This window comes from Sturnira hondurensis, unplaced genomic scaffold (assembly GCF_014824575.4).
Source record: "Sturnira hondurensis isolate 20B ecotype Veracruz unplaced genomic scaffold, ASM1482457v3 Scaffold0017436, whole genome shotgun sequence".
NCBI lineage: Eukaryota > Metazoa > Chordata > Mammalia > Chiroptera > Phyllostomidae > Sturnira > Sturnira hondurensis.
Window position 1 is genome coordinate 13,194,507 of NW_028090067.1, and position 12,002 is coordinate 13,206,508.

The window sequence follows — 12,002 nt, forward strand, 5'->3', positions numbered from 1 at the left end:
GGGTGTTAAAGAACACAGAAGTGGACACTGAACTCCAATTTCTGGTTCCACCACTTCTTAACTGTGTGATCTTGGCCAAATTACTGAACCTCTCTGTGCCTCAGCCTTCTTTTCTATAAACTGGATGTGGTAATACAGCCCCTATATCACAGAGCTGGAGAATTAAATAAATTTATACATGTAATTTATACATGGGACTGGGCCCGGCTCAGTCAATGCAAGGTATTATTTAATCCTTTAGATTACCTCTGTGAATTAAATGTTTGTCCTCAGTTTGAGAATAAACTTAGGTAGAGGAGATGGGACTTGAACAAGTGTTCTGATTCTAGCTTTTGTGCCCGTCCCAAGGGCTGGAAATCACATCGACTCCACTGAATATCATTCCCCAGGAGGCCTGCTGATGTACTCACTGCCCTGCTGTCTCTGCTGATAGGGGCCATATCTGGTTCATGTTGTCACACTCCTCGATGGGGGGGGGGGTGGTGCCAGGCATTCTGGGCAGGAAGACCCACCTGGTGACAGACACTGAGCACCTGCCCCTGGAATCTGCACGCTCCCTTTCTCCGTGAGGGGCAGGCCAGCAGGGTGGTGAAGACTGTCCTGGTTGCCAATCCCAGCACTGCAGCACCTGGCCCCGTACTCTGGGGCAAATCACATAACTTCTCTCTGCCTTTGTTTCCAGATCTGAATAATAAAGGGGTGGTGGGGATAATCCCGTTTATCTAACAGCGTTTGCTATAAGAATGAGTCTTGATTAATACATGAACACCACTCAGAAAAATGCCCGGGATCCAGTAGGCACTCTGTAAGAATGAGCTATTTCTACCAAGCTTTTGTTTTCTTTCCCTCCTCCCCCGCCATCCCTTCTTCGGGTATGACTCACATGGTCCAAGGAGATACGAGAATACGATTCTTCTCAATAAACACAGATCATAACACTCCTTGGGGGCAGGGGCTGGTCTCGTTCATGTCTACACCGTAGGGCCACAACCTGGCACACACAGGCTCTCAGTGAGAATTTACTAAGTGCCAGGCCCTGTGCCAAGGGCCTTATTCACCATGCTTTGTTTGACCCTCATGAAGACCCTGTAGCGTATGAATCTCTCCTCTATTTTACTATTAGACTTCTGAGGCTCTGAGAGGTTAAGAAACCTGGAGGTTATAAGAAGAAGGTGAAGAAGGATCAAATCCCAGATGTACTGACATCACAGGCCTTGGTCCCCATCCTTGGTCAGCCTGCCTTCCAGAATGTTCCACTGGAGAGCTTTGAAAAATCGTAAAATCCAACCCCTTTGTTTTCCATCTGAAGAAAGGGGGCTCACTGATTTATTCAATCAAGGTCACCCGGCTATTGTGCGTGGAAGAACTGGGACAAAAACCTGGTGTATTACCTCAGTCTCCGTCTTGACATTTCAGGAGGAAATGAAGCCATAGACAATAGCTGTTAAAATGCACTGATCAGTATTCTATCAGCTTGCCTCCAGTTTCTGGGCCCCTTCTTTGTAATACAAATGTAATTTTCTTGTGACATCCACCCAAATTCTGAGGAAGAAAGGGCACACCCACACCTCCAGATACTGCCTGCCATGTAATTTCCCCTGCCTTTTCTCCGCTGCAAACCAGACACAGAACAGGGGGTGCATCTCACTTGCCTAATGATCAAGCTCCCTGTGTCCCCCCTGCTTGGCCGCATCACACAGTGATCAAGAGCTCTCACCACTCTGTGGGACCCCAAAAGACAAAGAGGAAAATCACCAGCCCTTCAGATACCCCAAAGAACCTAAGTGTGCAGTGAGTTCGTAGTCTCCAGAGAGAGAGAGTGCTGTTTTGGAAAGAGACCTCTGAATCTCAACCACACAGCTCTACCGCTCCCTTGCTCGAAAGAAACTGGACATGAAATTTAACATCTTTGAGTCTCAGTTTTATTTGCTCTCTTTTTATGTTTTGACACCTCTCATCCCCCACCCCCAAACTTCTGGCAACCACTAGTCTGTTCTCTGCATCTATGAGCTTGTTTGTATTTCACTTTTTATGCTTCCACAGACAAGTGAGAACTTATGGCATTTGTCTTTCTCTGTCTCACTTATTTCACTTAGCATAATACCCTTGAGGCCCATCCACGTTGCTGCAAAAATAGCAAGACGTCATTCTTTTCTATGGCTGAATAATATTTTATTGTGTTCCTAGACCACAATTTCTTTTATTCATCCATGGAGGGAGACTTCCTCACATTGGTTAATGTAAACGATGCTGCAATGAACATGGAGATGCATACATCTTTTTGAGTTTATGTTTTTGCCTCACTTTTCTCGGCTGTAAAATGGGCCTATACAGTACCTATTACTTAGGGTTGTGAGCACTGGAGGAGATACTGTGTTGAAAGCGACTTGTACAGAGCTGGTACTCAACTAACGCGAGTTCCCCTTCCTTTTTCTTGTCTTAAAAATCCTTTCCAGCTCGTCATCCTGAGGTCAACAAGTGTTACAGGGAAGGGAGATGACTCTAGCTGAATCCTGAAAGATAAAAGAATCCTGACAGATGAGATGGAGGTGGGTGGGGGATATATTGTCGCAAGTGGATTCCAGGCAAAGAGCACAGTGAGAACAAAGCCTCGGAGGCAGGAAACTGATGGCTGGAACGTAATGGGGTGGGAGACGGGAACTAGGACATAGGTTTGGAGAGATAAGCAAGGCCAGGCCTGCTGTTGCACAGCCTGAGGGGTAGCCATCACATTGTGTTCTACGTGAATGGTCCCCCTCTGTGGGGCCCTGGGAAGAGTCGGATCACAGAGGGCCTTGCATACCTTCCTTTGCAGTGTGAGGCTTTGTTCAGCAAACCATGGAGAACAAATGAATCACTGGAAGCAAAGGACAGCATGGTTTCCAATTTATGGTTGAAAAACTTTCCAGGAGCAGCAGTGTAAAAGTTGGGTTTGCGGAGAGGGACTCTAGGCAGGGCAACCAATTATGTGTTTCCCGAAATGGTCAGGAGAAGATCTTTGGGGGCCTGATCCAAGCCAGAAATGGTGGGAATGGGGCAGAGGAGATGGTTGGAAGATGAGTGGAGGGAGAATCGACGGTACTTGATGAACAGTGGTGCCACCGATGGGGACAGGTAACATCGTGGGGGAGGGAGGGGAAAAACAATGAGTTTGGAGCCTTTGGGGCCTGAGGCAGCCAGGGGACCACCTGGTGCAATTGTTCAGGGGGAAGCTGGATATAGACTGGAGCTCAGCAGGGTGCTGCTGCTGGCAGTGCCCGCTCCAGCACACGTGGCACAGTGGGAAGTAGAACAGAGAGAGCACGGTGTTAGCCAGGGGGAGGGTGGAGGCTAGAAGGGGAGGGAAGGGAGCCAAGGACAGAAAATTGGGAAATGCCTACACTTTCACGACAGGAAGAGCCTGAGGAGTCTGCCAAGGAGACCGAGAAGGTACAGTTGGAGAGGTAGAAAGCGAAAACCCAGAGTGGGTGGTCTTTGCTGCCAAGTTCAAGGGAGGAAGTGATCAGTAGCATCAAGTGCTCTTTGGATCCTCCCTGCAGTCCAGGACAAGTCAATCTCAGTTCCAGCAGGTTCCACAGAAGAGAGTGCAAGTGCTTGGCAGAAACAGGATCTCCAGCCCAGTCTGAAAGGAGACCAACCATCGCTCCATCCCGTTCCCCTTCCCAAGCCACGAAGGCGCCCAGCAGAGACACGCTCATGTGCATCTACTGTGCGAAACAGCGTTAATTCTTTAAAGAAACCACAAAGGAGCTACTCATTTTAAAAGGAAAAACACATGAACTTCATGGACATGAGGAAGACATTAAGACACAAGGAGAAGTTCTCCCTCCACTTCATATTAGCCTTTGCAGAAATGATCGACTGAGCACACAGGCATTAAAGAAAATTTTTTCAAAGCAAGAGCTGGAAATAGTAACACCGTTTCCCATCTCCCACTGCCCCAGAAAACACAGGGCACAACATGTCTGTGCAGTGCACATGTGTTCTCTGCCTTAAAATCTCTAGGAGTGGCTGGGGGTGGAAAGAAATGTGAAAACCAACGGTTCAGGTGAAGCAGCCAGAGACTCTTACAGAGGGGTCTTCACTCCTGGGCAGGGCTGGGGGAGACCTGGGGCAAGAGACGCTCTACAATTTTACTGGCACAAAATTGGCTCCAGATGGGGGCACTGAAAGGTGTTTCCTCCCTGCCGGAGCCAGACCCAGAGAACCTGAAGTACCTACCATCTCAGGTTCCTAATGGCCCAATGCTGGGCAGCAACCCCACGGAGGGTGCTGCCAGGGCTCACGGCGATGGGTGGACTAGGGCTGTCTGCTGCTTGGGAAAGGCCAGTTTGAATGTAATGACTTTCAGATGGACTGTGGGATTGGGGGAAGGCATTGTGGCTAGGGTCCGGGGAGGAAAAAGCAGGGGAGAAAAGAGGTGTTCTTCTGTGAGGCGACAGAAACAATCCATGTCTTGTCAGCGCCGTCTGCAGGTTTAATTTCCAGAGGCGGCTCAGGAAGAGTGGGACCGTGGCATCCCCTGCTGTGTTCCCAGACCCCGTGTCCCCCCAAATCCATGATTCACAAGTATTCTCTCTTCCCAAGAGCAGTCTCCCCCCTCGGGTTGACATGTGGCCAGCCTGAGGGTGGAGAAGGTGGGCAGCTGCGGATTCAGACGGGATGCTGACTGAGAGCTTTGTGGCTATTGCAGACGGGAGGGGTTAGCTTTGCCCACTCAAAGGCACCCGCACCCCACTGACTAGTGTGGAACTGTACGGCTCCAGCCCTTGCAGTGAGACTGGCTGAGACTGCGGGCTGGGGAACGGGTGATTTCTGGCTTACAGTGCCCCCTAGCACTGGCCAGAGGGATAGGAGTCAGGGAGCTCCACCAGCCCACCTGAATACTACTGGCAAGGGGCTGGTGGGACCAATCAACTCCACTCATTCACCCACTTCTCACTGCCTTCTTGCTACCAGCATTGATCCCTGTCCGCAAAGGGCTTACAGTTCTGGAAGAGAAGCAGACGGACCAACAGTCACATTACCGTCGGGCAAGGGGTGTGAAAGAAGGAAGCACAGGGTACTGTGGGGACACGCAGAAGGGGGTTGATGGACACTGGGGGCGGCACTAGAAGAGGCTTCCTGGAGAAGGTGTTATGTAAGCTGCAATCTGAACACAGCATAGGAGTTCAATAAATCTTGGAATAGCGTATGGACAAAGTAAAAAAAACACACTTTCTCATCTCTTAGTGCTTATGATCCAAGAGGCAAACAGACTGAAAAACAAGTCATTACAATGGGGCTACATCGGAAACAAGACCTCAGCCCTGCCTCTGCCTTCGAGTTACAGTCTCTGTTTTCAGGCTTAGTCCTGGAGGAGAGACCAGAGTGAGAACTCAATAACCGTTGCTTGAGAGATCGGTTGCTGCCCATCCGTCTTGGGCACATTCGATTTGCCTCAAACCTGTTTAACTGGCAAGGTCTGTCTTCCCTCCAGTAACATTCACCTTATTCTTGAGAATTTTCCATGAAATCTTAGACTTTTCCAGCCAAGGGGAATCTCGGAGACCACTGAGCCATATCTTTCAGCCAATAAGAATGGAAATCAATGCCTGGATAGGCAAAGTGACTTGTCCACATGCACACATCTGTCCTTCTGCAGTAAGTTTTGGAACCAACCTCAGACTTTTTGCTGTGTTTTAACCCAAGCATCTTTTGTCCCCCTGAAAGTTTTCACGTGTCTCTGCAGAAATACGTTAGGAACATTTCCAAAAGGCGTTAAACAATAACTTGGAAAGGAAAAACATAAATGCACAAGAGAGAAACCTCTGAGGAGTCGGGAGCCGTACTCATCCTGATCGGCTCACCTGGCCGGGCGGGGCAGGGTGGCTGGTTACCGTCACAGACGATAACTATCCGCTTAGTCAGTGTGGGTGGAATTCTTCACGTCGGGCACTACAGAGACGCCGAAGTGAACGCATCCACAGATCTGAAATGCAGACCCAGGACCGGGAGGGGCTGCGGTTTCCACGACTACAGGGCAAACACCAGGTCGCGCACTGCCGCACAATCTTGGCTCTGCCACCAGCTGACCTCAGGATGCTGGGACAATTCCTTCACCTGTCTGCACCTTATCTTTCCCACTGATGGGAAGAGGATGGGACCTGTAAATGCCTATGAGAAGTTTCCCGGAGATTCCAGCCTTCTGCAACTTGGTATGAAGCGGGTGGTTGGTCATGAAAAGTTCCAGGAAAGGAAAGACCAGGTCAGCCTGGTAGGTTCTGAAGGCAGGTCAGATAGATACATTTTGAAACTTCTTCCGTCCTTCCAAGGTTTATGAATTTAACATTGTTCTTAGCAGTCAAGAAAAGATACTGGAGAGCCAGTAACTTCACCCTTACCGTTAGCCCCAGTTCACCCCATCTACCTAAAGTGGACTTGAAAGAGCAATTCTTACACGTTAGGTCCATGGGCACTATGCCATCTGGGTGGATGGCGGTGGGGTCTGCTTGCTGGAGGGGCTAACCCTGGCAGAAGGCCTCCCCCCGACAAAGGCTCATGGAGATTACTCTCCTTTTCCTTAAGATGAGGACTGAGTCGACCTCACATGGGTGGGAAGAGGGCCGTCCCCTCAGGTTAGACACTGAGGAGAACTTCCCAAATGAAAGAGAAGATAAGCTCCACAGAAACTGAGTGGGCTAGTTCAGGATAGGGGACCAGAGGAACTAAACCAAAAGACAATTTCATCACCTCTCAGCTGGAAAAACAATCCGATCACTCTTTCACTTACATAATTAAGGGGCTGCCATGATCCAATGCTTCTGATGCTTCCTATAAGGAACCTGATGCTTATAGTTCGGCAAGAGTTATCTGCCTCATACTCATATTCTGGCAAACCTTGCCTTGGAGAAAACATTGGCACCTTGGACAAAATGGCAATGTGAAAAGAAAAAAGAGAAGAGAGGGCCTCTATTCTATCACATAAGAAGCTTATCCAAAATGGATTTGGTTTAGAAAGGCTTGTAAAACCTTCCACATGACTGGCCTGTGCAGGAATAAGTGAACTTCTCAAATCCCACCAAGTGTGCCCTCATTCAACCTCGATGCCCGGGGTGGGGGGTGGGGCGTTCCTGAGTGCTCACTTCTCAAGACTCAATGGACTGCTGGCCACACCTACACCCAAGTCTCCCAGGACCCTATTGTGTGCTCTGAAGACTAAAAAGTTGCGTGGCCAAATATCTCAGGCTTCCAAGTGTTTCTAGTGTGGTTGGGGAAATAATACGACCATGTCCCGGGAAACAATGAGCAAAGTGCTAGAATAAACACGCAGAGAGAGAAAGAACTGTATGGGTCACAGGCAATAGTTAGAGTTCAGGTGGAGAGGGCCTTCAAAGCTAGAAGGGAACAAGGCAGAAAAATGTGAAAACTAGACCCCTTTCCTTACAGCTAAGAAGTTTAAGGGATGAAAAGGAATTTTAAAAATGTTCTTGGAAATACCATTTCCGAGGAAATTGTCCTCTCTGTCACCGCAATGTCACTTCTCAGAGGGGTAAAGAAAGGCATTTCTGGGAAAGAGGTGCAGCTTGCATTTCCGAGTAGTTTCTCAGTTCGTGTTTCTTTTAAACTTTTAGTATTTCTAAACGGGATGAGCTGGCAGAGAAAGGCAGAGAGCACGAGAGCAAAGGGAGCACGGGCACAGTCCCAGCTAACTGCTGCGGCAGCCCCGAGAAATAAACGGTCCCTCAAGGTGGACACGGGGGACCGAGTTTCCGGCTGCTGGCCAGGTCCTGTCACTTTTATGCACCAGTTTCCTCATCTGGAAAGTGTGGTGAAAACTTTGTATTTTCCCTGTCTATGCGTGTGAGGTATAATGAGGTGGGGTATGCAAAATAGAGGGCAGAATCGAGATCATTACTTACTAATGAGAGTCATAGTATTAATAGCAATTATTCATTTCAGTTCACAGTTTTAAGATTCTGGATAGTCCTCCGGTTTTACCCCAGTTTTGGATCCGTTCGCCCTCAAATTCCTTGCTCAAGGGTGGAGACCTGTCTGCCCTGGGTGGGGTTGCCATTTCCTCCTGCCCTTTCTGCCCACTGTTTCTCAAACAGGCTCCGGGCCTTTGCACTTGCTGTTCTCCCTGAACGGAGTCCTCTCCTCCCAGATTCTCACATGGCTGAGCCTTCTTGTTCACCTCTCAGCGTGCATGCCACCTCCTCAGAGGGAATTTTCTCTTCTCACCCCACAAAAAGCAGTGCCCTCCGCAGTCATTTGTAACCCATTACTCCGTTTTGTTTTCTTCACAACACTACCACCAAAGACAATTGCCCTATGTATTCACACGGGAGCAGTAACTTCGTTTTGCTGGCCCCCACATCCAGAACAGTGGTTTTCAAACGACTTCACAATGCACTCTGCAGAACCGACCTTTTGTTATAACTAACTCCAAAAGGCAGACGGCTTCCTCGTACCCAGGAAAGTCAGGGGTGGTGGCGCGGGGTGCGGTGTGTGTGGAGGGGGTGTTAGGTCTCCTAATCTGGCTTCTTCCCCTCCGACCCTGCTCTTTCCGGAGATGTACAGGTAGTTTTTCTCCCAGCCCTTTATCCGGATGCAGTCGAGGTCTCCAGGTCCAGGACCGCCTCTGACTCGGGCAGGGGCTGGTGGTGGAGTGGGTAGTGGTTCATTCTGGTTCGGGTCAGAGGGGTCCCGAGGGCAGGGTGGACGTGTGGCAAAGGTAGGGGCGAGGCGGGGCCCGCGGGCGCTGCTCGAGGGCTAGTCCGCCCGCGCGGGTCGCAGGCAGGCGCGTCCAAATTTACTCACGTGCCCGTAGCCGCATTATTCCCTATAAGGATCCGAACAGTCCCGGGTGGCCCCGCCCTGTCGCCCCTCGCCCCCCAGCCCCGCCCCCTTTTGGAGGGCCGATGAGGTAATGCGGCTTCGCGATTGGTCGGAGGGGCGGGGCCCCGAGAGGGGGTGTCGGGGTACCGCACTATAATTCCCGGGCTCTCCGGAACGGCGCAGAGCGGACAGCCGGCGGGCTCTCAGACGGCTTCTCCAGCTCCTGCCCCGGCTCCGACTCCAGCTCCCGCTCGACCCGGAGGGACCGCCGGCCCGCAGAGCCGTGCGCCAGCGCCGAGGCAGTCTCGCCGCACCCCATCCCGTCCTTTTGGGCTCTCGGAGGGCGGCACACCCGAGGTCAGAGTTGCCCCGTACGGTTGGGTAAACGAGCTCCGGCTGCAGTAGTCCCTCCGGCGGCGGTGCGCACGGCAACTTTGGAGATGAGAGCAGTAGCCCCAGCAGCGGCAATGACTCCCTGGCTCGGGCTAGTCGTGCTCCTGAGCATCTGGAGCCTAGCGTATTTGGGCGCCGAGGCGTGCACATGCTCGCCCAGCCACCCCCAGGACGCCTTCTGCAACTCTGACATAGGTAAGCGCACCTTCGGGTGTCCCCGCGGGAGCCCCCGCAGTGCCGGGTCGCGCTCTGCAGCCCGGACTGGGACGCTGCTTGCTGCTCAGGTGGCATGGCGAATCCCGCTCTTCTTTACCTGCCTGGGCTTGGGGCGGGGGCTCTGATATAGCCGAGGGGGAGATGCCCTGCAGAGAAATCCTACGGTGGGTGAACGAACCCTTTGCAGCCTTTGCTCTCCTTTTAGGGTATGAGGTTCCCATTGGTCTGTATTTACCAATCTGGTAAAATTCCCTTTTCACGATGGCGGGAGGAAGGGCTGGGGGAAAAGGGGAAAGGGTTCCTAAAACTTGGAATGCCAGTTAAACTGCTGGGATGTTGAATAGTTTTTTTTAAAAAAAAAGAAAAGTAAAGAAAAGTCGCCAGCCATGTGCACAAAAGTTGCAGGCGAAACTTGAAGTTTTCTGAGTTTGTATCATCTTTCTGTGCCCAAGAAGTTCATTCTTTTCATTGAAACCCAACCCAGCCTTAAGTTTCTCAGGCAAGTGCTAATGGGGCTTCTTGGGCTGCCAAATGTGGGTGGATTTAGGGGAAAAATGAGAAGAAAGCGGTGGGGTTGACCCTCCCCGGAGAAACTGTATTTGAGAGTGTTGATAGGGAGCAGGAGGTGGCGTGTGTGAGGGATCACTTATCACAGAGCTGTGAGAATTCACAGGAAGGCTATTTTTTTTTTCTTGAATGTGTGTGACAAGGGGGAGAAGGAGCAGTAGAAAATAGATTTGTCACCAAAAGAACAAAGATGCCACAGGTCACACAGCCTGGTGACAATCCCAGACTGGCCCTGTGTCTTGATTAGGGAGACGCGGTACAAAGTAGAACGAGCTGTCGTCGAGGGCCTTGAGACTGTCGTGGGAGAGCTTGTTTGGGAGCGTTCGGGACACTTGTTTGCACGGCGAGAGGTAGAGTGGCAGCCGGAAAACGTCTCTCCTCTCCTTTCCAGCTCATAAAGCATGCACGTCCAGTGGCCCCTGCTGCGTGTGTGTGTGCATGCGCGCGTGCGTGTGTGCATGTGTGTGCAGGCTGGGGTTGGGGTGGGACACAGTCTAGCTGCTCTGCTGAGTCGATTCAGAGGTGAAGAATGGAGTATGTGTGTTTTAAGTGCAGTCATAAAGGGGAAGGAAATTTTCCACTGGGTCCCGGGTGAGGGCCTCCACAAGTGTGCTGCAGGGGTGGAGGGGAGGAGGCAGGAGCCTGGCAGCGGAGGCAGCCGAGGCTGGGAGGGGTGCTGCTGGTGGGCCTGGCCTAATCCTGGAGAAGTAAGGGAGGCAGTTGTGGTGACCAGGTCAGTCCAGTTAGGCTGGGTGTTTGTGTGGCCTGGGGTCACCCTTGGTAGAGGTCACCCTTTCCTCTCCAGGGGAAACCTGGCTGGCCCTGGGTTTGTGGATTGCCTAGAAGGATTCTTCTGAGCTGCCTGAGGCCTGGGAGGTCTCCTTTCTCCTCTGACTGGCTGACCCCACCCAAATTCCACTTGGCTTGTCTCTTCTCACCCTGTAGGCACATTCCTACCTGAGCAGCGTTGGGAGCTGCTGGTGCTGGTGGCTTCCGGTCCTGCTCAGCGGGGAGCACACACTGGGGCCAGGAATCTGACAGGTGGAGTCAGGGTGTCCTCTTTTGCTCGACAGTAGCTCTGGTGTGCTCCCTTGGACTCTCTGCTGTGTGGGGAGAGGGAGACCTCATGCCTCCTCCCTGCTCCCACCGTCCCTGCAAGTCGGCCAGGGAACAGTGGAAACAGAAGCATGGAAACCCCACGTCCAAATGGGGGCACTGCCTGACTCCATTTACTGCTGTGGGTTCCTGCTGTGGGCTGATGCCGAAAGTTTCTTGTAATTTCTCTTCATTTATTAAAAAAATACTCCCCCCACCACCCCAATAAACTGCCCGGAGAAAAGCTAGGTTACCAGGAAGTACCCGAAGACCAGAACACTGTGATAGCAAAACTAAAAAAGAAATGAAGAAATCTTCTTTCTGCTGGCCCCGATCCAAAACTGCCCTGCCTCGGTTTGGTGCACTGCCCTGGTGGCGGCGATGAGATAATGCTTTTAAAAATGGGAGGTGTGGATGTGGGCTGCTTGCTTGTTGACCTCTGCTGCCTTACAGTACCCTGCTGGCGTCCAGTAGGGGGCTCCCAGTTTTCCTAGTCACAGCCTTTGCAGTTTCCAGTCTGGGTTAAAGACTGCCCCTTCTTTCCCCGAAGGAAATGTATAGCCGCTCCCCATTCCCCTCGGCCTCTATGAACCCAACTATCAACGTTGTAGCTCATTAAAGAGGCACCAGCCAGCCCACCAGCTTTCTCTTCCAAAACCTTCCTGGCTCTTTTCTTTCTCTTTGTGGCCTGGTGCCATGTCGCTGGGTGAAGGGCACAGCATGCTTGGCTCGGCCCTCTCTAAGGAACCCCCCACCATGGTCTTCCCTCTCCTTTCTCCTCATCCACAGGTGTCTGTTTTTGCCTTTCTCCCCCAAAGCCCTGGGGATTGGCACAGTCTTCTGGGTGAGGAGGAGTTCAAAGGTGTTTCTATGGCAACGCCAGGCCCTGCACCTTAGTGGAGTGTTTAGGA

The 12,002-nt window shown here is 51.5% G+C and overlaps 2 protein-coding genes across 2 annotated transcripts in view; one reads left to right on the forward strand and one right to left on the reverse strand.

Moving 5' to 3' along the window:
- Positions 1 to 12,002, reverse strand: part of SYN3 (synapsin III) — a 372,954-nt gene that overhangs the window by 201,393 nt on the left and 159,559 nt on the right. The gene's annotated exons all lie outside the window — the stretch shown is intronic.
- TIMP3 (TIMP metallopeptidase inhibitor 3) overlaps positions 8,977 to 12,002 on the forward strand; it is a 56,994-nt gene continuing 53,968 nt past the window's right edge. Inside the window, exon 1 of the mRNA XM_037068440.1 lies at positions 8,977 to 9,408. Within this exon, the coding sequence (XP_036924335.1) occupies positions 9,261 to 9,408 (148 nt within the window). The 5' untranslated portion in view covers positions 8,977 to 9,260. The remainder of the gene's footprint in view (positions 9,409 to 12,002) is intronic.